Genomic DNA, 20,237 nt, shown 5'->3' on the forward strand with positions numbered 1-20,237 from the left:
CTTTTTCCATTATGGAAGAAAGATATTTTAGATGATTCCTAGGTTACTTAATGCCCAATCCCAGTGTGGTGTATAAGACTAATCAACCCAGATTCAGTTGACCTAACTTTATTTTTTTCCACGAAAAAATTCTCACATGCTTGCTACTCTGTCTGTTGCTGAAGAATTTAAAAATAATAACAAAAATCCCTCTGCATCTGTTCTTCCACTTCCAGTAAAACTGATTATTCATTAATGCTGCTTTGGGGGCAGAATTTTCTTCCGTCCCAAGCAGTTACCATGGTGGCACATACACAAGGACACAAGCACAGGGCCTGCAGGCACTCACACCTTGATGCTGTCTAAGCACCAATTCCAGTTCCATCAGTGTGAGTGCCAAGGCCTTGGAAAACTGTCTACGTTTTTCACCATAATAGTAGAGGGCAGGGTTTGTGGCAGGCCAATCACTCAATGCAGCGAGCTGTGAAGGCATTTTTTCCACTTGCAGAGGAGTTTCACTTTTAGTCTAGCATATGATCTCCTTGAAATGCCTGGAAGTTCAACTTAAGGTTATATTCATTTTTTTCATTATACTTTATCCCAGAAGCAGGTCTTCAAAATAATAGTCCTGGACGTATTAAATATCAGAACAATCAGGGGGAAAGATACAGGTATGTGTGAGTTAAATGGTTTCTATGGAGAACAGTCATTGAAGGAAATTTTATTTGAGGGACTTTGTTTAATAAAAGTTTTTAAAAGTTTTTAGGACTTGTCATGGATTAGGCCAATAGAAAAAAACCTGAACAGTCCCTCCCCTGGTAACAGTGAACCAGGCTTGCCTGGGACTACGGAATGTTTATTCTGATTGTCCGTGGAGCCCACCTAACCTAGCACATTGCTGATCTTTCCTCCCAAGACTGTCGATGGTAGGGAGCCCAGTGTGTGCTCAGCTGGCCTGTGCCCTTCTGTCGCCCACCTACAATCTGAGTCTCCCCTCTCCATTGTGTGCACGCTGGCTCCATGGCATGGTGCTGTTGATTCCAATCCAGGCGCTTGGACTTAGAAAGTCTAAGAATATTAAGGGACAGGTTGAGGGGAAAACTTGAGGACTGTGCAATGCTTAAGATAAGGGCCAGGAACACCAGAGAACCAGGCTATTAGGGCCACCCAGGGCCACCTTCTGGTTTGCAGAAGTATCAGTAGGGGCAAGTGTTTGAGAATTGCTGCATTAGGGGACATGGCAGACAATTGAGACAAACACATAGACAATTAGCAGAGCAAGGAAGGGAAAGGTATTTTTTAAATTTTCATTTTCAGTTATGGAAGAAGGTATTACTAATTATAACAACTACTAAGATCAGCTTATTTTTACGCCCAGTTATAGTGCTGTAAAATAATAATGTTGCTTCTTAAATATGTGTCAGATTGACAGGCTTTATTATAACTGTAAATGCTTCAGATATGCTTCGCCTTTATAATTAGTTGTTTATGGACTATAACCACAGGAAAGCCATGGTGTCTACTCCCTCTACTGATGAGAAGGTTCATGCTTAATACCAGTGCTCACGGCTGGAGAACGGCACGCTGCCTAGCTGTGTAGACCACCTCAGGAAGCACCTTCCCAGGGTGCAGGCCCACTGCATAAGAATCAGACTCCTCTAGTACATCTTCCTAAAATCTGTTTCATTTTTTAGTATTTATAAGCTAAAATTTTAGTTCAGTTAAAAAGCCAGGGATAAAATGCTTTCATTATCACAGAACACTGTGTCTCTAAATTTTGATAAATAATATCCAGATGATAACTTTGAATTCCCATTGGCCCATTGGACAATCAGCCTATTACACACATGCCTGCTTTCTTCAGCTGACCAACTGTGAGTACACATTGCCAAATTAAACATGAGGAAGAAAGCTGACTTGTAGACAGCCTGCCTGTAGTGTTCATTTGAAACAGCTTTTAAGCAAGTGCCATTATGATTGGAACTTATCTCATCCAAACAAAATTCTGTAGCTGGTCATGAGAGATTGAGCAATAGAGGTGAGATTGCTGGCGGACGGGGGGTGTCACAAGGGCATGGGCCTACCTCCCGCCTGTACAAGATGGCTCCGCAGAGCTGCATCCAGATTGTGTAACGCGTGCTATAGCTCAGTCACTGTTCCAAGCTTTGCCCTGTCCTCTCCCTCCTGTATCAACTTCTCATCCTTACTCCTATGTCCAGTGACCTCACTGTCTAATTTACTGGTGAGAAATTCAGGTTAAAAGGTATAACCTTCTAGTTCCCTTCGCACTAGAACATATCTTTGTGCACCCTCCCACCCCTCCCATCCCTCCCATCCCTCCTGATTTCTAAGGTTCTTCTCCTAGCCTCATTCATTCTGGCTTTTCTGGAGCCTTAATCTTTCTCTTGAATATGTTCTCTCTCTCTCTGTTGCCTCCCTCTGGATAGCCTTCAGACAAATTTACATTTCTTTTGTCCAGAAAACATCTCTTGCTGTCCCTTTAAGCCACCACCTCTTCTTAAGTATGGTTTTTCTTATCATATTTCACTGTATTACACCACAAATGCCTAGAAGGCAAGAACCATAACTTACATTAATTTACATGTCAAGTGCCTAGCACTGTATGATGCAGTGAGTAGAGCACAGACCTTGGAGCTAACAAGCCACAGTTCAAATGTGGGGTCACTTGTTACTTCTGAATGATATTGTATAAATAATTTTTCTGATCCTAAACTTCCTCAGATGTAAAGTGGGACTAATAATGTGTGTATTGCAATGTTACAAAGATTACATAAGATTACTTTATAAACCTCCCTAGTGTGGTGTGTGCACATAGTGGTGCTGAAGAGAGCTGGTTCCCTTCCCATCTCCACACACAATAGGGATACAAGTATTTGTTGAATGAATGATCCACTGGTCTCCTGCATATTTCAGGTCAGCATTCAGTGGCATGACATCCATGTTTTGTTCTGTTTGCTTCTTCATCTTTTCTTTAACTTATGTGTTTCAGGTTCACAATCAATATCCAACAGAGTTTGAATTCAATCTCTATTATTTAAAGTTCCTGGCCTTCCACTATGTTTCTAATCGTTTTAAAACATTTCTTCTGGACTCAGACTATGAAAGGTTAGAGCACGGTAAGTTTTTGTATGTCCTTGTTCCATCTTGTTTGTTAGTTTTGCATGTTTTATTTAAAAGTTTATTTTATTTATTTGAAAGGCAAAGTTACATAGAGGGAGATGTAGAGAGGTCTTCCATCCTCTGATTCACTCCCCAAATGGTTGCAACAGCCAGGGCTCAGTCAGGCCAAAGTCAAGAGCCAGGAACTTCATCTGGGTTTCCCACATGGGTACAGGAGCCCAAGGACTTACAACATTTTCTGCTGCTCTCCCAAGTGCATTAGCAGGCAGCTGGATCAGAAGTGGAGCAGCCAGAACTTGAATCAGCACCCACATGGAATTCTAGCATTGCAAATGGAAGCCTAACCCATTAGCCACAATTCCAGCCCAGTTTTGCATGTTTTTAATGATGAATCTGGTGATGTAATTACCCCAAATATGACAAGCTCAGAGTTGTGATCTTACTTCAAAGCATGAGTGTAGAATGAATGTGAAGAACTGCCCATGTTCTGGGATTAAATGTTATGTTAGCTCTTGTGAATGGCAAAGGTCATTTCTGAAACATCTTTGTAAAGTTAAATCAGGGACAGGGGAGAGCAGCATTGTGGCACAGTGGGTTAAGCTGCTACTTGTAACACCAATATCCCATATCAGAAGTCATTGAGCCCTTCTGGGGGTTGAACCAGTGGATGGAAGGTCTCTTTCTGTCTCTGTTTCTCCCTGTCACTTTGCTTTTCAAATAAATAAAATGTTTTTTAAAAATAATAGTTAAATCTGTTTACTTTCTTAACACTGCAGAGTGATACCACCATTTTGAGAGAAATGTTTGAATTGGTTTTTTCCATCTCTGGTACACTCTGGTAAGAAAGGTGCCCTCCCTCGAAGGTTTGACTAGCCCTGGAGCATGCCGACCAAGGTGAAGTTCCAGCACTCCCAGCTGGATTCTTGGGGAGAGTGGATGCTTGTCTGAGCCTGTTTCCTCATCTTTATTTATTTATTTATTTTTTATTTTTTATTTTTATTTTTTTTTGGGGGGGGGGGGACAAGCAGAGTAGATAGTGAGAGAGAGAGAGACAGAGAGAAAGGTCTTCCTTTTGCCGTTGGTTCACCCTCCAATGGCCGCTGTGGCCAGCACATCTCGCTGATCCAAAGGCAGGAGCCAGGTGCTTTTCCTGGTCTCCCATGGGGTGCAGGGCCCAAGCACTTGGGCCATCCTCCACTGCACTCCCGGGCTACAGCAGAGAGCTGGCCAGGAAGAGGGGCAACCGGGACAGAATCCAGCGCCCCGACTGGGACTAGAACCCGGTGTGCCGGTGCCACAGGCAGAGGATTAGCCTAGTGAGCCATGGTGCTGGCCTCCTCATCTTTATAATGATGATAAAGTGCCCACTCCTCAGGGCCATGTTGATCACGTGAAGGAAGAGTTGTAAAGTTGCTGGCACATAGTAAGCACTTGAATTTTAGACATCACTATCGTGATTTAGTTGGAAAGAATAGATTCTGAAAATCCATCAGCTGCTACAGAACATTTCCTAAGAGGATTTTACACTGTTTAACTTTTGCTTTTTGGGGTGAGGGGCAGGAGGCAAATACACATGGCTCTTATTGCCAAAAAGACAAAAAAATCAGCTGTGTTCAGTGTGTTGTATGCACGGAATCATAAAGAGGACCCTTTTAGTGTCAAGAAAATACTCACCGATGTTCTCAGTCTGAAATCTAAAGTCAGGAAATGCTGCTCTCCAGGACATGCTGTTGAAATTGTCTAACAGGAGATCTCATTCTTTTGGAAAAGGAGACAGCACTGGCAGGACCTTTTCCCATCCTGTTTATACTTCCAGGCCTTTGTTGACTCATAGAATTGTCATTCCCCACATCACAATCAGAAACCTTAATTTCTAAAGCACTGCACTGTGGGGAAGGAACAAGTACAGCTGCCTCAGGGTGGGTTTGAGCAGCCTGACCTGACCTGTGTGACTGAGGGGTCACCATTGTCACTGAGCCTTACCACCGAAAGGAACAGCATATTGCAGATATCGCTGTGAGGTGTTTTATTTCCCTAGAGTAGTGCTTTGTTTGATTTTGATTTTTAGTAGAACAGTTTGTTTTAATAAATTAAACTGATCAGCAAATTCTTAGCAACACACAGATGTGGCCAACTACCAAGGCTTTTGCTCTATCAGGTGATGGTTCTCCATTAGAGAAGCAGTGAGGTCTGGCACTTTTTGACTGAATGTTAGAATTACCTGGGGAGCTTTTTTTTCTTTTTGACTGAATGTTAGAATTACCTGGGGAGCTTTTTTTTTTTTTTTTTTTTTTTTTTTTTTTTTTTTTTTTTTTTGACAGGCAGAGTGGATAGTGAGAGACAGAGAGAAAGGTCTTCCTTTTGCCGTTGGTTCACCCTCCAATGGCCGCTGCGGCCGGCGCATCATGCCAATCCGAAGGCAGGAGCCAGGTGCTTCTCCTGGTCTCCCATGGGGTGCAGGGCCCAAGCACTTGGGCCATCCTCCACTGCTTCCCGGGCCATAGAAGAGAGCTCGCCTGGAAGAGGGGCAACCGGGATAGAATCCGGCGCCCTGACTGGGAATAGAACCCGGTGTGCCGGTGCCGCAAGGCGGAGGATTAGCCTGTTAAGCCACGGTGCCGGCCACTGGGGAGCTTTTAAAATTCTCAACATCCAAGGCCGGCACGGTGGCTCACTAGGCTAATCCTCCGCCTTGCAGTACCGACACACCAGGTTCTAGTCCCGGTCAGGGCTCCGAATTCTGTCCTGGTTGCCCCTCTTCCAGGCGAGCTCTCTGCCATGGCCCAGGAGTGCAGTGGAGGATGGCCCAAGTGCTTGGGCCCTGCACCCCATGGGAGACCAGGAGAAGCACCTGGCTCCTGCCTTCGGATCAGCGCAGTGCGCCAGCCACAGCACACCAGCCGCGACAGCCATTGGAGGGTGAACCAACAGCAAAGAAAGACCTTTCTCTCTGTCTCTCTCTCTCACTGTCCACTCTGCCTGTCAAAAAAAAAAAAGAAAAAGAAAAAAAAATTCTCAGCATCCAGGCAACAACCCCACTACCAAAGTCTCCATCTGTGATGGTGTGGCTGAGGCGTCAGCAGCTTTTATGGCTGGGGATGCAGTCTGGTAGCAAAGGTACTGTCGTATCGTTCTGCCGAGGCTGAGAACCACCCCTGCTCGGGCAGGGAGAGCACTGCACTGAGAGATCATGTGTGTACCTTTGGGCAAATCACTTCCTCACTCTGAACCTGTTTCCTCATCTGAAAAACTGAACAAGGATATTTGCCCTATCACATGGGGCTGCTGAAATGATTAAATAAGATGATATGGATTAAAATGATATGGTTTTGGTATATATTGAACAATTATGTGGTTATTTGAAAATGTAATTATTTCCATCCTGTGTCCTAGATATGTTTTCTCTTTAAACACATGAATAGGCACTTCAGATCTTAAAATGTCATTGCTGAGTTTGCTGAGTCTCCTTAGACATCATTTGTCCAACCCCTCTCTGGACATAGGGCTATCCAACAGCCACCCTCCTGATGAGCATCAGAGGAGCCTGGTTTTGTGTCCCTAGTCCAGCCTGGGTTTTCTCCTTGAGGTCCGATCCTGTTTGAATGGACACACTAGTCACCAGGCCTGCACAGGGAAGCAGCATTTCGGAACAGCTATGATAACTACCCTCTACCTGCCAAGATCTACAATGTGAAGAGTGAGGAATGTCAACCACTGCTGTTGGAATTCATCAGTCATGCCCTGGAAGATTAATTTGCTGATTACTACATGCTGGGTCACAGAGTGGACATTTGATAGGATTTGGCACCAGCTATCTGATGATTTGAACTCTTTTTTGTAAAAAAAAAAAAAAAAATTATTTGAAAGGGAGAGAGAGAGACAGACACATCAAAATGGCCACAACAGCCTGGGCTGGGCCAGGTCAAATCCAGGCTCAAGAACTCCGTCCTGGTCTGCCATGCAGGTGGCAAGGGCCCAAATACTTGGTCCATCCTCTGCTGCCTTTGCAGGCACATTAGCCGGAAGCCGTGTTGAAAGCAGAATAGCCAGGACTTGAACCGGTACTCCCATAAGGTATGCTGGTGTCCCAAGCAGTAACTTAACCTGCTATGCCACAGTACTGGTCCCTGCTTTGAGCTTTTGAAGGTGTTCCCTATATGTGTACCTGTTTCTCTAAGCCAGCCATATGGACGTTGTAAGAAAAGTCCATTGGTGGGGCTGGCGCTGTAGCATAGTAGGCTAAGCCTCTGCCTGCAGCGCCAGCATGCCATATGGGTACTGGTTCTTGTCCCAGCTGCTCCTCTTCTGATCCAGCTCTGCTGTGGCCTGGGAAAGCAGAGAAGATGGCTCCACTGCCTGGGCCTCTGCACCCGTGTGGGAGAGCCAAAAGAAGCTCCTGGCTTCAGACCAGCTCAGCTCCATTTCAGCTTTTTGGGGAGTGAACCAGAAAAAGGAAGACCTTTCTCTTCTCTCTGTTTCTCCCTCTCTCTGTCTGTGATTCTGCCTCTCAAATAAATAAATAAAATCCTAAAAAAGAAAAAGTCCACTGGACTTGGTTCCAATTGCCAAATGTTACCATGGCTGTGTGGAAGGGAGGGTGCCTTAAGGAATAGAGGGCGAAATATGTGAGGACTTCAGAAAGTTCGTGGACAAGTGGAATTAAAAGATAACTTTATCTTGGTACCAAAAAATTGAAGTCCATGCACAGCTTGTCCATAATATGCATTTTCCATGAACTTTTTAAAGATTTCTCTCTCTGGGTTTGAGCTTACACTCTTCCTTCCCAAAGGTGCCCAGAGCTCCTCCCAGCTGGGGATGACTTCCACACAGCCCATCAGTGTAATCTATGCCTCAAGGTCCCAAGTGGAGCCACAGGTGAGGTGACTAAAAATCCACTCGAGAGGCTGGCCCTGTGGTGCGGCAGCCGAGGTGGCCATCAGCAGCGATGCCCACATCCCGTATCAGAGGCCAGCCCAAGCCTTGGCTGCTCCAGTGCATCCTGGGAGGCCGCAGATGAAAGCTCAGTGTCTGAGTCCCTGTCACCCACGTGGTGATTCAGATGGAGTTCTAGGCGCCTGACTTGGGCCTGGCCCAACCCTAGCTTTTGCAAGCATTTAGAAAGCGAACCAGAAGATGGGAGATCTCTCTCCCTTTTTCTCTTTCACTCTGCCTTTCAAATAAATATTTATTTTCTTAAAGATTTTATTTATTTGAGAGGTAGAGTTGCAGACAGAAAGAGGGAAAGACAAAGAGAAAGGTCTTCCCTCTGCCGATTCACTCCCCAAATGGCTCCAATGGCCGAAGCTGAGCCGATCCAAAGCCAGGAGCCAGGAGCGTCTTCTGGATCTCCCTCGGGGGTGCAGGGGCCCAAGCACTTGGACCATCTTCCACTGCTTTCCCAGGCCATAAGCAGAGAGCTGGATTGGAAGAAGAGCAGCCTGTGCCCATATGGGATGCCAGCACTGGCGGCAGAAGCTTAGCCTACTAGGCCACAGTACCAGCTCCACAAATAAGTAAATTAAAAAAAAAAAATTCTTTCCAATCCTTAGAGCAGTCTCAAGTTGGGACATTGCAGTCACCTGGAAAATTTGAAAATGACAACCATCTGGACCCATCCCCCAGAGATTCTGACTTAGTAGGTCTGAGGCAAGACCTGGTTATTGGTTTTTGTCTTTTAAACCTTTGGTCTTTCTAATGCGTGACCAAGGTTGAGAACCACTGCTTTGGGCTTTGCTGTTAAAAGGTGGGGAGAAAACTTTACTTCCTCTTCAAGGCTGCGCATGTTACAGGATCTACTCCCACCTCGGGCTGGAGGCACCCCTTCCTGACAAACTGGTACAGTGTGTGGTGATTTTTGACTCCGTCAAACAAGACATTCAAACAAGACAGCACCCTTCCTGGCCTTCTAGAGAAATCCCTTCTGCCTTGCCCTGACACATCTTCCTCCCTATTGAAAACCAAGTGACACAGGCAATGTCAGAATATCCCCGACACGCCCCCTTTGTTCTGCTTGGATTTCTAAATCAGCCATGCATACAGACCCCACCCTTCTGTCACCCAGGGTCTCTGTGACCATGCTATAATCTGCCAAACAAAAAAACACTTTAAATGGCTTCCTAACAGCCAAAAACTTTAAAAAGAAACAACAAAAAAAAATTTTAATTGAGTTAATCGCATCATCCCTTAAGTGCTTATAATTTCTCTTGCAAAAAAGTGTACACAAGTGCGCACCCTGCGCTATGTGATGCAGGCTGTGCGCTGGAGGAACACCACCGTCCATCACCATGCACCGCGGGCTGCCCGGGAGCTCCTGGCCAGGTGCTTCCTTCCGGAGGAGCTGTCTCCCTGAAGCTGCACTGTGCTAAGGGTTTTGTGCCTGGGTGACCATCTTTAGAGCCTTAAGAAATGTTTCACGTTTTCATCTGCCACATGTCTCATGATTTTAGTCAAAATGTTAATTTATCTAACTTCCACTTTGTTGGATCTCTTTTAATTTACAGGAACCTTATTTGATGATAAAGGAGACAAACATGCCAAAAAAGGAGTGTGTATTTGGGAATGCATTGACAGAATGCACAAGAGGAGCCCCATTTTCTTCAATTATTTATATTCACCAGTGGAAATTGAGGTGGAATAAGAAATCATTTGTGCTTCATTTTCTGAATATATTTTGTTAAATTTTTTCTTAGTTTTATAAGCTTTTGTTAACATTTGAATAGGTTTTTTTATGAATCATTTTATTTGAAAGACAGAGTTAAAAAGAGAGAGAGGTCTTTAATTCACTGGTTCACTCCCCAAATGGCCGTAACAGCCAGAGCTGAGCCGATTGAAAGCCAGGAACCAGGAGCTCCTTCCAGGTCTCCCATGTGGGTACAGGGGACCAAGCACTTGGGCTGTCCTCTGCTGCTTTCCCAGGTGCATTAGCAGGGAGCTGGATCAAAAGTGGAGCAGCTGGGACTTGAACCGGCCCATATGGGATGGCAGCACTGCAGGCTGGGGCTTTAACCTGCTGTGCCACAGTTGCTGGCCCCTTGAGTAGTTTTTATACCAAAAACTGTTTAAAAGTTTGAGACACTGTGGGTTTGAGTTGTGATAGAGGCTGTTGACCAGATTCTTGCCATAAAACTCAGGAGCTGGCCTCACAAAACCTAGAAAGGACAAATTCAAGAAAATCAAAACAAGGCAGCTTTCTCAGGAAGAAAGTACAAACTTGAAATCTCAACAGGTGCTCTAAAGTGAGACATAAAACACTTTAGAAAAGATTTCCTGCAGTCCCTTCGTACCAGGGCACTGGAAGGGCCTCTGTTGGAAGCAGGGATGTTTGGAGCCCAGCCCAAGAAGTATGACATCTCCCAGCGGCAAGCATGCTGTGCTGTGCACAGCTCTGCCGTTGGCTCTGGGCTGGATCAGGCGGGTTTGATAAGTGGAGCTACCCTTACTTAGGGGTAGAGAGGCTCCTGTCCTAGGCCTCCTGCATTCAGACCACAGTCTGGGTTTCCTCCACCTGTACCCACTAATGAGATGAGTAGTACCAGAAACAAGGGTGCAGGCTTAGATACACTTCCTCACTTCAGCCGTGCTTTGGGCACCTCCAGGACGGCCATCAGCATGTCTCCTCGTATCCACCTCCTAATCTAAGTCAAGTCCCCCCAGGCCCAGAGAAGTAGTTGTGTGGCAAGGGGTGGACGGAATTTGGCTTTGTGGGCTGAGATATACACAAACACTCATGCAAGGCCCTCAGAGTATAGGGTGGAGCTGAGATGGGAGGAGGAGGTTAGGCCAAGGACTAGGAGCTGTGGCCAACCCCCCACCCAGTGCCACCACTTCCAGTGTAGAAATCTGAGGAATCCAAGAATTCTCTAGTTGAACCTGGCCTTCCAGGTCATTAGGAGGTCATAGTTGTCACAATGGGAAGATGGACCATGTTTTATTTAGTAGTGTATTGTAATGTATGATTTGTAAATATTTAGACAGATTGCATTTGAACTTCTAGCCATATCCTCGCCCTTGGCCCTGCAAGCGTTAGCAGCTGACCTTTCAGCAGGCTTGGGGAACTTTGGGGTCAAAATGAAACTATGAAGTATTTCAGAGTTCTCTTTAAACAGGCCCTGAAGCCCAGTGTGAATGTCTCCAGCCTCAAAAAGTGGGATTACTACATAGAGGAGACCCTGTCCACAGGGCCTTCGTACGACTGGGTGATGCTGACCTCCAAACACTGCCCCTCTGAGGACCCCGACCTGCCTGGAGGAGCTGGCCCCCAGAGCCAGAGGAGAACAGTGTGGCCATGCTATGACGACATCCGCTGCGCCCAGCCCGATGCTCTCACCAGCCTTTTCAGTGTAAGTCACCCACGTGCGGGCACACTCCGGGAGCCTGAGGCCTCCGAAGCAGGCTAACCTGAGACTGGCTTACACACCTCTGCACATGGCTGTCCTCCCTCTGGGCTCACACAGCCCTCCCGGAGATTGAACAGGGCAGACCAGGCTTACCTACCAGAAGAGAGTCCAAAAACAGTGTCCAGCATTACAGGGAAGCAGTTGGGCAAATGGAGCAATTTACTCCTTCCGGCAGCTTCCCAGTTGTTTTAGCTGCGCAAGCAGGCTGAATCAGGCCTGGGCTATGGCTTCTGTGGGTGCTTTACTTCCTCTGCTCAGAAGTGTGGGTAGCTGATGGCCTGATGGGAATATTGCCAGCCGTCTTCTGCAAGGAACATTCTGGAGCAACGCCATGCTGCCAGTGCCACCCCGAGGAAAGGTTCTATCTGACTGGGGCCAATGGGTCTGGGGAGTCTCCTCCCTCTGGTTTTCCGGCCAGGAAGAGCATGACCACTCTGCCACGGAAGCAGCTGCTCCGACAGAAGGGAAGCCATCTCCTTGGACCTTTTTTGCTTTGCTCTTTCCATGTCTGGTTTGAGTCATCAGAGCTGAGGGGTTCCTCTGCAGGGGCATGGTTGTCTTCTGCTACAGCTGTTGGGGTTGGGCTGCAGGCCCAGTGCTTGACCTTTTGCTTTGGCCATGAGATTTCCCCTGGGTTGCCCAAGAGTAAAGGTGTTTAGGATACAGATCTCATCGCTTACTGTTTAAGCCACTTTGCACAAACAGGCCTAATTGTAGGTGCTGTGCAGTCATCTTGGCCACAGCACAACACACCACCTAGAGCTCCCACACTCTTCCTGGCGTGGGTGACCTCGGAGGTCCTTGTCTTCCACGTTCTTCAGCTGCCCTCTGGCCGTGGGTGCAGAGCAAAGGAGATGGCTCTGGGCCACACCCTGACCTCTATGAAATATTGGCCCATTGGGAAACTTTTTCATTTCTTCACAGGAAATTGAAAAGTTAGAGCATAAATTGAACCAAACTCCGGAGAAGTGGCAGCAGCTGTGGGAGAAGGTAGCCATGGACCTTAAAGAAGAGCCAAGAGCAGACCGTGTGAGTTGGTGAATCCCCTGCAGAGCCACTGCTGAACTTTGTGAGGGTGCGAGGGCCTTCGACAGGAGGGGTCATGCCCTGGGGTCTTGGGCAGAAGGTTCCAGATGACTGAATATTTCCTGCCTGTCTCATTTTACCACAGTGACATAATACTTGTGTTTCAGACCCCGAATCCAGAGGAAATTGCTGGGTTCTTTCCTATCTCAGCGCCTCTGTGGTTTCAGCTGATCTTCTACCACAATAGGGAGGAGGGGAAGGCCAAGACCATGTTTGCTCCCGAGAAATAAGCAAAGAAAGAAAATAGAAGTAGTTAAGACAATAAAACATGCCACTTTCTGTTGTTCACACTCCATTTTCTGTTTGAAAGAAACATTTATCATAAGAATATTTTTAAAGCAAATACTCTTTTTGCATCTCTAATCCCATTTCCAATTCCCAATTTCTGAAACATTTCTCTAGCATATAATATGTGCACAGGACCATGCTTGAAACTAGCCACACGTCGCACCCCATCTAACCCATAGGAGGGAGTGCTGGCCGTGTCACACGCGAGGGGCCCAGCACTGAGGGCACAGTCACCATTCAAACCCACGTCTTACTGGCTTCATATGCAACAGAGGGAAACTTCACAGAGCGTTCAGGAAGACGGGGAGGTCGGCAGAGTCAGGTGTCACAGCGCAGGCAGGAAGAGCGGGGTGGACCACACGAGGGCCCTCCTGGGCTGTCTCATGCCTCACCTGGCACTTCAGGAGCTGTCACCCACAGGCATGGGCGGGGGCACCGGAAGGCGTTCTTCCCTCAGGAAGGACAATCACTTTTGGAGTTTTTTCTGATTATGGAAGTAGGATATATTTTTGAATAGGATAATAAACAAGAAGTTACTAAAAAGATTAAAGTCACCCACAGATTATAATCTAGAAACATCCTCTGTGCCACGAAACTTGTGTCACTGTTGTCAACCCACAGGCAGGAGAGCTCTGTAGACAGGCTGCTTATGCCTGCTCTCCTGCTCGGTGCCAGCGCGCTCTCCCCTCCACCTGTCGCTGTGCGAAGGTCAGCACCAGTGTTTTGATGACTCCTGGAATCCCTCTGTGTGGAAACACCGTAATTTTTTTAGCCAGTCCCCTGCTGGAGGACATTCAGGTGTCCAGGTTTTCGCAACTGCAGGACATGTATCTGTTCTTTAGTCTTTTCCCCGAGATTAAGTTCTACAGTGAAATCATCGGTCAGCTGCCTACAGTCTCCGTAAAGCTCTCCTGGTCCTTGTCGTTTTCAGCCCCAGAGACACCCCTCGGGGTCCCCAGGAATCATGTCTGCCAACCTCCCTTCCTATCACAAGAGGTCTCTGCTGCAGCTGGCAGACAGCAGCGTTGGGGAGGAGCAGAGCGCCAGCCTCGCCCCCTCCAACGGAGTGGAGCGGAGAGCAGCCACGCTCTACAGCCAGTACACGTCTCGGGCTGATGAGAACAGGTAACGTGCCCCCACGCTGCCCAGGGCCACCCACAGGCCCGCAATGACTGGGGCTCAGCAGGACAGCCCTCTGTAACTTGAAATATCTTTGCCTCAATTTCTTTTTTTATTTTTTTAAGGCTTTACATTGTTCTTTGAAAAGGAGAAACCAAAATTACAACTAAAAATAATACCAAGAAGTTATAGTTATTTGTGGTTGAGTCCTGATTATCTCATGTCTGCCAGAGATTCCGAGGAACTACACGTTAGTCAGCAGTTTTGCAGTGGCCAGGAGCACAAAACCAGCTCATGCGAGCTGAAGCAGAGGAATTGACACACATAGACTGGGCCAGCCAAGCTCGCTGCTTTCAGGCTCTTTCCAAGCTCTGTTTCCCTCTGTGTTACATCAAACACAATATAGCACAAGAAATGGCCCACTGAGGGACATGCACTGTGGCACAGCAGGTTGAGCCACTGCAGGACATAGCATCCTGTATCTCAGGTGTCTGGTTCAAGTCCCAGCTGTTCCACTTTGGATCTCCCTTCCTGGTGATTCACCTGGGAGGCAGCAGAAAATGGCCCAAGTGCTTGGGCCCCTGCCACCCATGGGGAGAGCTGGGTGGAGTTCCTGGCTCCTGGCTTCAGTTTGGCCCAGTTCTGGCTGTTGTCAGCACTTGGGGAATGAACCAGCAGATGGAAGATACCTCTTTCTCTCTCCCTCTGCCTTTCAAGTAGATGAATTTAAATGGCTACTGGTAGTTCCAGACCTTACAGGATCTAGCAATCCCTGCAGAAAAAGGCATTATTTCCCCAAAATGCTACAAAAATTCTAGGGAATACTCTGGCTGTTGGTGGGGTTGGGGAGAGGACAGGGAGCCCATCACAGAGAAAGACAGACTGGACAAACAGATGTTCCCTTTACAGCAGTGTCTAGCTGGAAGAATCCAAGGTAACTGCTGTGTCGTTTCTTCCAGGTCCTTTGAGGGAACGCTTTACAAGAGAGGGGCTTTGCTGAAAGGATGGAAGCCCCGCTGGTTTGTTTTGGATGTAACGAAACATCAGGTAATACCGTTAAAGTCCAAAGAAGCTGCTCTCGAGGTAGTGCCAGTCCCTGTTGTATGGCTCTCAACAGACACACGCATTCTGAGGGCCTCTCCTATGTGGCCTGGGGCTCCGCCAGGTTCCCGGATGCCCCTGGGCAAGGGCAGCAGCCTTCTGGGGGATGTTCCAGAGCAGCCTCTGTGACACACAGAGGCAGAGGCCATGACAGCGGAGCCCAGAGCATTCGGAGCAATAGAACTCTTCCTAATGATGTTCGTCTGTCTCCTTTTGCCTGTTTTCAAGCCCAGGGCAGGGAGCATTGGTTTTCAGGCTGTGCAGGCATTCCCCATGCACACGCAGGCCCAGGGCTGTGAAGACAGGCTCCCCTAGGCTTTGCCACACAAAGCCTCCATTCAGGATAGAGGGCACTCTGTCACCCAGAGCTACTGCCTACCACCTGTGTGTGCCTGCCAAGGAGGGTACTGCCACCTCTCAGACGAGCCCCAAAGCAGGCAGAAGAGGATGGGCCTGTGCAAACCTAGGCTTTGCAGTGGGCAGTCCAGACTGGACCTTGCTGATCGTGTCAGGAAATCTTGTGCCCACAGTTAGCTGCTTAGCTCCTGCGACAGCAGCCGCCACTCTCCTTAGCATCATGCTCCTTGTTCCAGTGATCTCAGGGGAGCTTGGTTCCTACCCAGACCCCCGCCTGTCTGCACCAGGGGGCATCATGTGGCCTCTAGCGCCTTCACTGTGCCCAGGAACTGAGCAGGCAGCCCGAGGGCTACACGTTCTGGCTCTCCACGCATTCACTGCCAAGCGCAGCCTGTGGAAAAGACTGGAACCGGGACCGTGTGTGCTGCCCCAGCAGGACCCACAGCAGAAGACCCTGTCCAGGGAAAGACTATACAGGCAGCCACCTTTTCCTGGGCTGTAGAGCTTCATAGAGGTCACAGAGAATCTATGCAAGAACGCAGGGAAGTTACTCTCAAATGGACGAGCGGAGGGCCTCTCAGCGGGCTCACTGTCCAGTAGCGATGCCTCTGAGAGCACAGAGCGCGCACTGTGCAGCAGAGTGCCATCAGCCCCTAGATACGACCCGGCCGACGGCCGACTGCTCTGCATTTACAGCCGTCCCCATTATACTGCGTTCCTACCCTTGTAGACGCTTTAACACGGAAAGTGCAGCTTTTCCACTTGGCCCCACTTGGCCGAGCCTTGGAGGAGACGGGGAAGTCAGGCGCGCTGCAGACGGGACCCAGCGAGGCTTTGCACCAGCGTCTAACTAAACTTTTTTAATTTTTTTCTTATTTCAAAAGTAATGTGTTTATTATACCGAAATCAAACATTTCATCAAAGTCTAAAATTCTGTGCAGTCAGATGTTCTTCAGAAATCATCTCCTATCTACACGCTGTGTGGCAGCTTGCTTTTTAAAGTCGTAGCATTACCTGTTCATAGAGAGATCGTCCCTGTTCGCTTCAACAGCTGGATACTATTCCCTTTGACCCACGTTCTGTGGCTGAACTCAGTGTTGCCCCTAGAGACAAACCTGGCCTTCCCCAGTACTGAGCTGAGGGAAGCAGACACAGAGGAGACCCTGGGCGCACGCCTTTGTGAGCGGGCGTGCTTCCCCGGGCGGCTTCCTTCAGGAGGCGCGGGTACTCTGCGGTCTAGCCCAGAGTGCGAGTTGTCCTCTGAGAACGGTCTAACAAATCATGTCCCACCAGCAGTCTTTGGGCATCCCTGAAGCCTTCCTGGAACCATCAGCCATTTTTAATAGTTCTCCATCTGAATGGAAGTGAAATCTCATTGGTTTCATGTGCTTTTCTGTGATCACTGAGGTTGGTCATCTCCTCAAATGTATATAGGTCGTTTGTATTCTGTAGTTGGCCTGTGGTGATCCTTTGACCATGTTTTCACTTGGTTTTTTATTGTTTTCTTTTCCATTTTTAGAAATTTTCTATATATGCTAAACATTAACTCCTTTTTATACATTACACATGTTTACAGTCATTAGACTTATTTTAATGTGTATTTATTTATCCAAACTGGAAAAAGCACCTGATACTTTTCCCAACTCCTTTCCCCCATTACCTAGTTCTCTTCCTAAAGGCAACCAGTATTGCCAATTTCTTGTGTGTTTTTCCAGGCACAGTTTAGCATATAGGCAACATGCAGGGGGAGCACGCAGCAGTGTGAGGACTCACACCTCTCCCCTGTCTGTGTGTTTCCTCCCCATGCCCTCCTCTGCAGCTGCGATACTATGACTCCTGTGAGGACACAAGCTGTAGGGGTCACATCGATCTGGCTGAAGTGGAAGTGGTCATGCCTGCTTGTCCCAGCATGGGAGCCCCAAAGCACACGAGTGACAAGGCTTTCTTTGATGTAAGTTGATCCGATCTCTATTCCCGGTTCTGCTGGCACGTAAGTGCTTCCGCCTCCAGGAAGCACGGGGCCCTCAGAGTCAGTGGTGCAGGCGTCAGGCAGGTGGGCCACAGACCCCACGCTGTCAGCCAGCTGCAGTCTTGCTCCTCAGCCCTGAAAGCGCTCGGCCATCTCAGAAAGTTACAGACGCGGATGAGCTCTTGGGTCAATGTTATTTCGGTGACCACGTAGGTTCAAGAACGGAGGCACCTTCCCGCCCCACAGGGGCCTCCATGCTGCCCTGAGTCTTCAGCAGCCCCCAGCAGAGCAGTGTGCGGGCCTAGTGATGGGAAGAGGCTTTTCTAGTCCCTGAGCTCAAGCAGGACCTCATAAAGAGCAAAGTCATGTTACAGGGCCCTGCTCAGGCCACGAGGCCATCCCTCTCACTCTGGGCTCTCCGTGTGGCCCTCACTGAAGAACCAGCTCCCCGGTGTGAGTGAGTCTCCGGGCTCCCCTGGCACAAGCACTTCCTCCCCTTTGTTGCTTTGGTGCAGTGCGTGGGAGAGGCCAGAGCCTCAGCCACTCCTGACCTCTGTCATCAGAGAAGGCCCCAGCTGAAGACGCAAAGGAAGGCTTTTCCAGAGTGTCGCCTTCCTCCACGTAGCCTTCTGTTAACATGGGAGCGAGACAAGTGACCACAAGCACAGCGACTGTGGGAGGAGAAGCACAGAGGGCCGAGGGTAGTGTGGACCCATAGGCTGGCTGCAGGGAGTGATTGGCCACTTGCCCAAAGCCATAAAGCAGCCCTGACCTTCATCCCTGTTCTCTCTCGCTTGGTGTTATAGCTCAAGACCAGCAAGCGTGTGTATAACTTCTGTGCCCAGGACGGACAGAGTGCCCAGCAATGGATGGACAGGATCCAGAGCTGCATCTCTGACGCGTGATGCCCATGGTCAGCCCAAGCAGAAGAGGCGGAGGCTCCCACAGCGCCAGAGTCCCTGAGGAGCTGGCAGCAAGTCACCCAGGGCAAGGCGCTCGGCCCAGCCCTGCCCGGGGCCCCTCGGGCAGAGTGGCTGTCGCCATGGCTCTGCTCAAGAGTCCCAGGCCTCTGCTGGGCCTTGCACTGATTTATCCTAACAGGTCTCGGTGGTTAGGGAGCAGAAGAATGCCGCCTGAGCCAGCGCTCGTCCTTCCCTGGGCAGAAGGGCTGCCGCTTGCCTGGGACCTCGGGCGTGGAAGCTACGTCCAGGGCCGTCATTTCCTTGGAGAGCTTTGTAACGAGCCAAAACCAAAACTCTCCGAGATCATCTTCTCCTACACGGAACAGGCTTGCACTGGAGGTGCCTGTCCCAGGCTGACCCTGGAGATCTCCGCTCTCTGGAGCTGAGTGAGGGCGCTGCCGTGGTCCCTGCAAGAGGCGTCGCTGCTCGGTGGCCGGCAAAGAGGGCCGCGCAGGACTATCCCGACGGGCACACTGCCCAGGGAGTGGGGCGGCGAGGACGAGGCCAGCGCAGGGCACAGCTGCTCCCAGCACTGGGAGCGCAGGTTTGCTACTCCCCTGGTGCTCCGAGATCTGCACCCGGACAGCTCCTTACACAGCAGCGCGCACTAACCCACAGCACGAGCCCTCGTGCTGAGCTCCCACGGAAGTGGACTTGTGGAAGGGACAGAGCCACCCACACCTGTGACAAGGGCTGGCTGGACCACGGTGGCACGACTGGACCACCAGACACGTGTGCACACGAGTCCTAAGAACTGCTTTTAGATTTTCTTTACTCCCGAGAGCCTGTGTTTGTTCAGCTTAAAATCCCAGGAATGCTGTTTGCTCACAGTCAACAGAAACAGCCTCTGGCGCCAGCTGGAGGCCTGGGAGCCAGAGCCCTGCGTTCCTGTTCTAATGTTAATATGTTAGATTCCCAACTAATGCTTCCAGACTGTACAGACAATTTCTAGAAAGTCTGCTTGTAATTTAATATACAGTTAACCAGACTGATTCATTCATAAGACTTCAGTAATGAGACTGTTCCCTTTTTTTAAAAAAAGCTACTTTGCTTTTGTAGATTAAAAATAAATCAGATTTTCAAATGTAAAATTGTCTACACACTAGGAAATAGAACTGTGTTAATATATAAGGAATTGGGAGCTAAGAAGAATGAAGGACTTTTCTATCATTTTTGTTTTATAAATTGCCACCTGTGGAAGAGGTTTTTGCACATTATTTGTATTTTTCTTTGTATATGAAATAATTTTTTGTACTTTGTAAAATATGGATCCCAATACACCTTCTGCTGTTTGAGACCGTATACAGCTGCTTTTGTAACTGGTTTCTTTAAGCTCTCATGAAGGCCTCACACGCCTTAGAGTCACTAACCACCTGGGATTAAACTTATTTCTTAAGAAAAAAAAAGCATCCCTTGTTTACTGTGACGTTCCGTTCACTGTGCAGTGTGTGGCACTCGGGGGTAACGGCCGGGACTCACACACGGGGCCAGAGGTTCAAGGAGGAGACACAGCCGGGCTCGCTCCGCGCCGCTCATCCTCACCTCTGCTAGGGAAGCAGCCGCAGAGACTGCACGCACGCACTGCCCGCCCGCCCCCCAGAGCCGCGCTGGGAGACTGGGCCGAGGTTCGCGCTCCCACCACCGCCTCTGATAAGCTGTGTGAGTGAGCCAGTCCTTCAGCTCACCCGGTCACAGCCTCACCACCTGCATAGGGCACGCCAGAAAGCTCATGGAAAGACAGGACTAAAAGGTACACTGACTTGGATACAAGAAGATTTTAAGACCCGTGCATAGTTTTCCTAATACACATTTCCTGTGAACTTTTTGAAGTCACCTTGT

At 48.7% G+C, this 20,237-nt stretch overlaps 1 protein-coding gene across 4 annotated transcripts in view; it reads left to right on the top strand.

Annotated features, from left to right (window-relative positions):
- SBF2 (SET binding factor 2) overlaps nucleotides 1–18,342 on the top strand; it is a 544,097-nt gene extending 525,755 nt beyond the window's left edge. For all 4 annotated transcript variants that reach the window (XM_062196513.1, XM_062196514.1, XM_062196516.1 and 1 more), the window contains 8 exons: nucleotides 2,990–3,116; nucleotides 9,621–9,748; nucleotides 11,226–11,459; nucleotides 12,441–12,545; nucleotides 13,822–14,015; nucleotides 14,969–15,056; nucleotides 17,287–17,418; nucleotides 18,243–18,342. In XM_062196513.1, coding sequence (XP_062052497.1) covers nucleotides 2,990–3,116; nucleotides 9,621–9,748; nucleotides 11,226–11,459; nucleotides 12,441–12,545; nucleotides 13,822–14,015; nucleotides 14,969–15,056; nucleotides 17,287–17,418; nucleotides 18,243–18,341 — 1,107 coding nt within the window. In that variant the 3' untranslated portion in view covers nucleotide 18,342. The remainder of the gene's footprint in view (nucleotides 1–2,989; nucleotides 3,117–9,620; nucleotides 9,749–11,225; nucleotides 11,460–12,440; nucleotides 12,546–13,821; nucleotides 14,016–14,968; nucleotides 15,057–17,286; nucleotides 17,419–18,242) is intronic.
- The last annotated feature ends 1,895 nt before the right edge of the window (nucleotides 18,343–20,237 follow it).

Source organism: Lepus europaeus, chromosome 7 (genome assembly GCF_033115175.1).
Source record: "Lepus europaeus isolate LE1 chromosome 7, mLepTim1.pri, whole genome shotgun sequence".
NCBI lineage: Eukaryota > Metazoa > Chordata > Mammalia > Lagomorpha > Leporidae > Lepus > Lepus europaeus.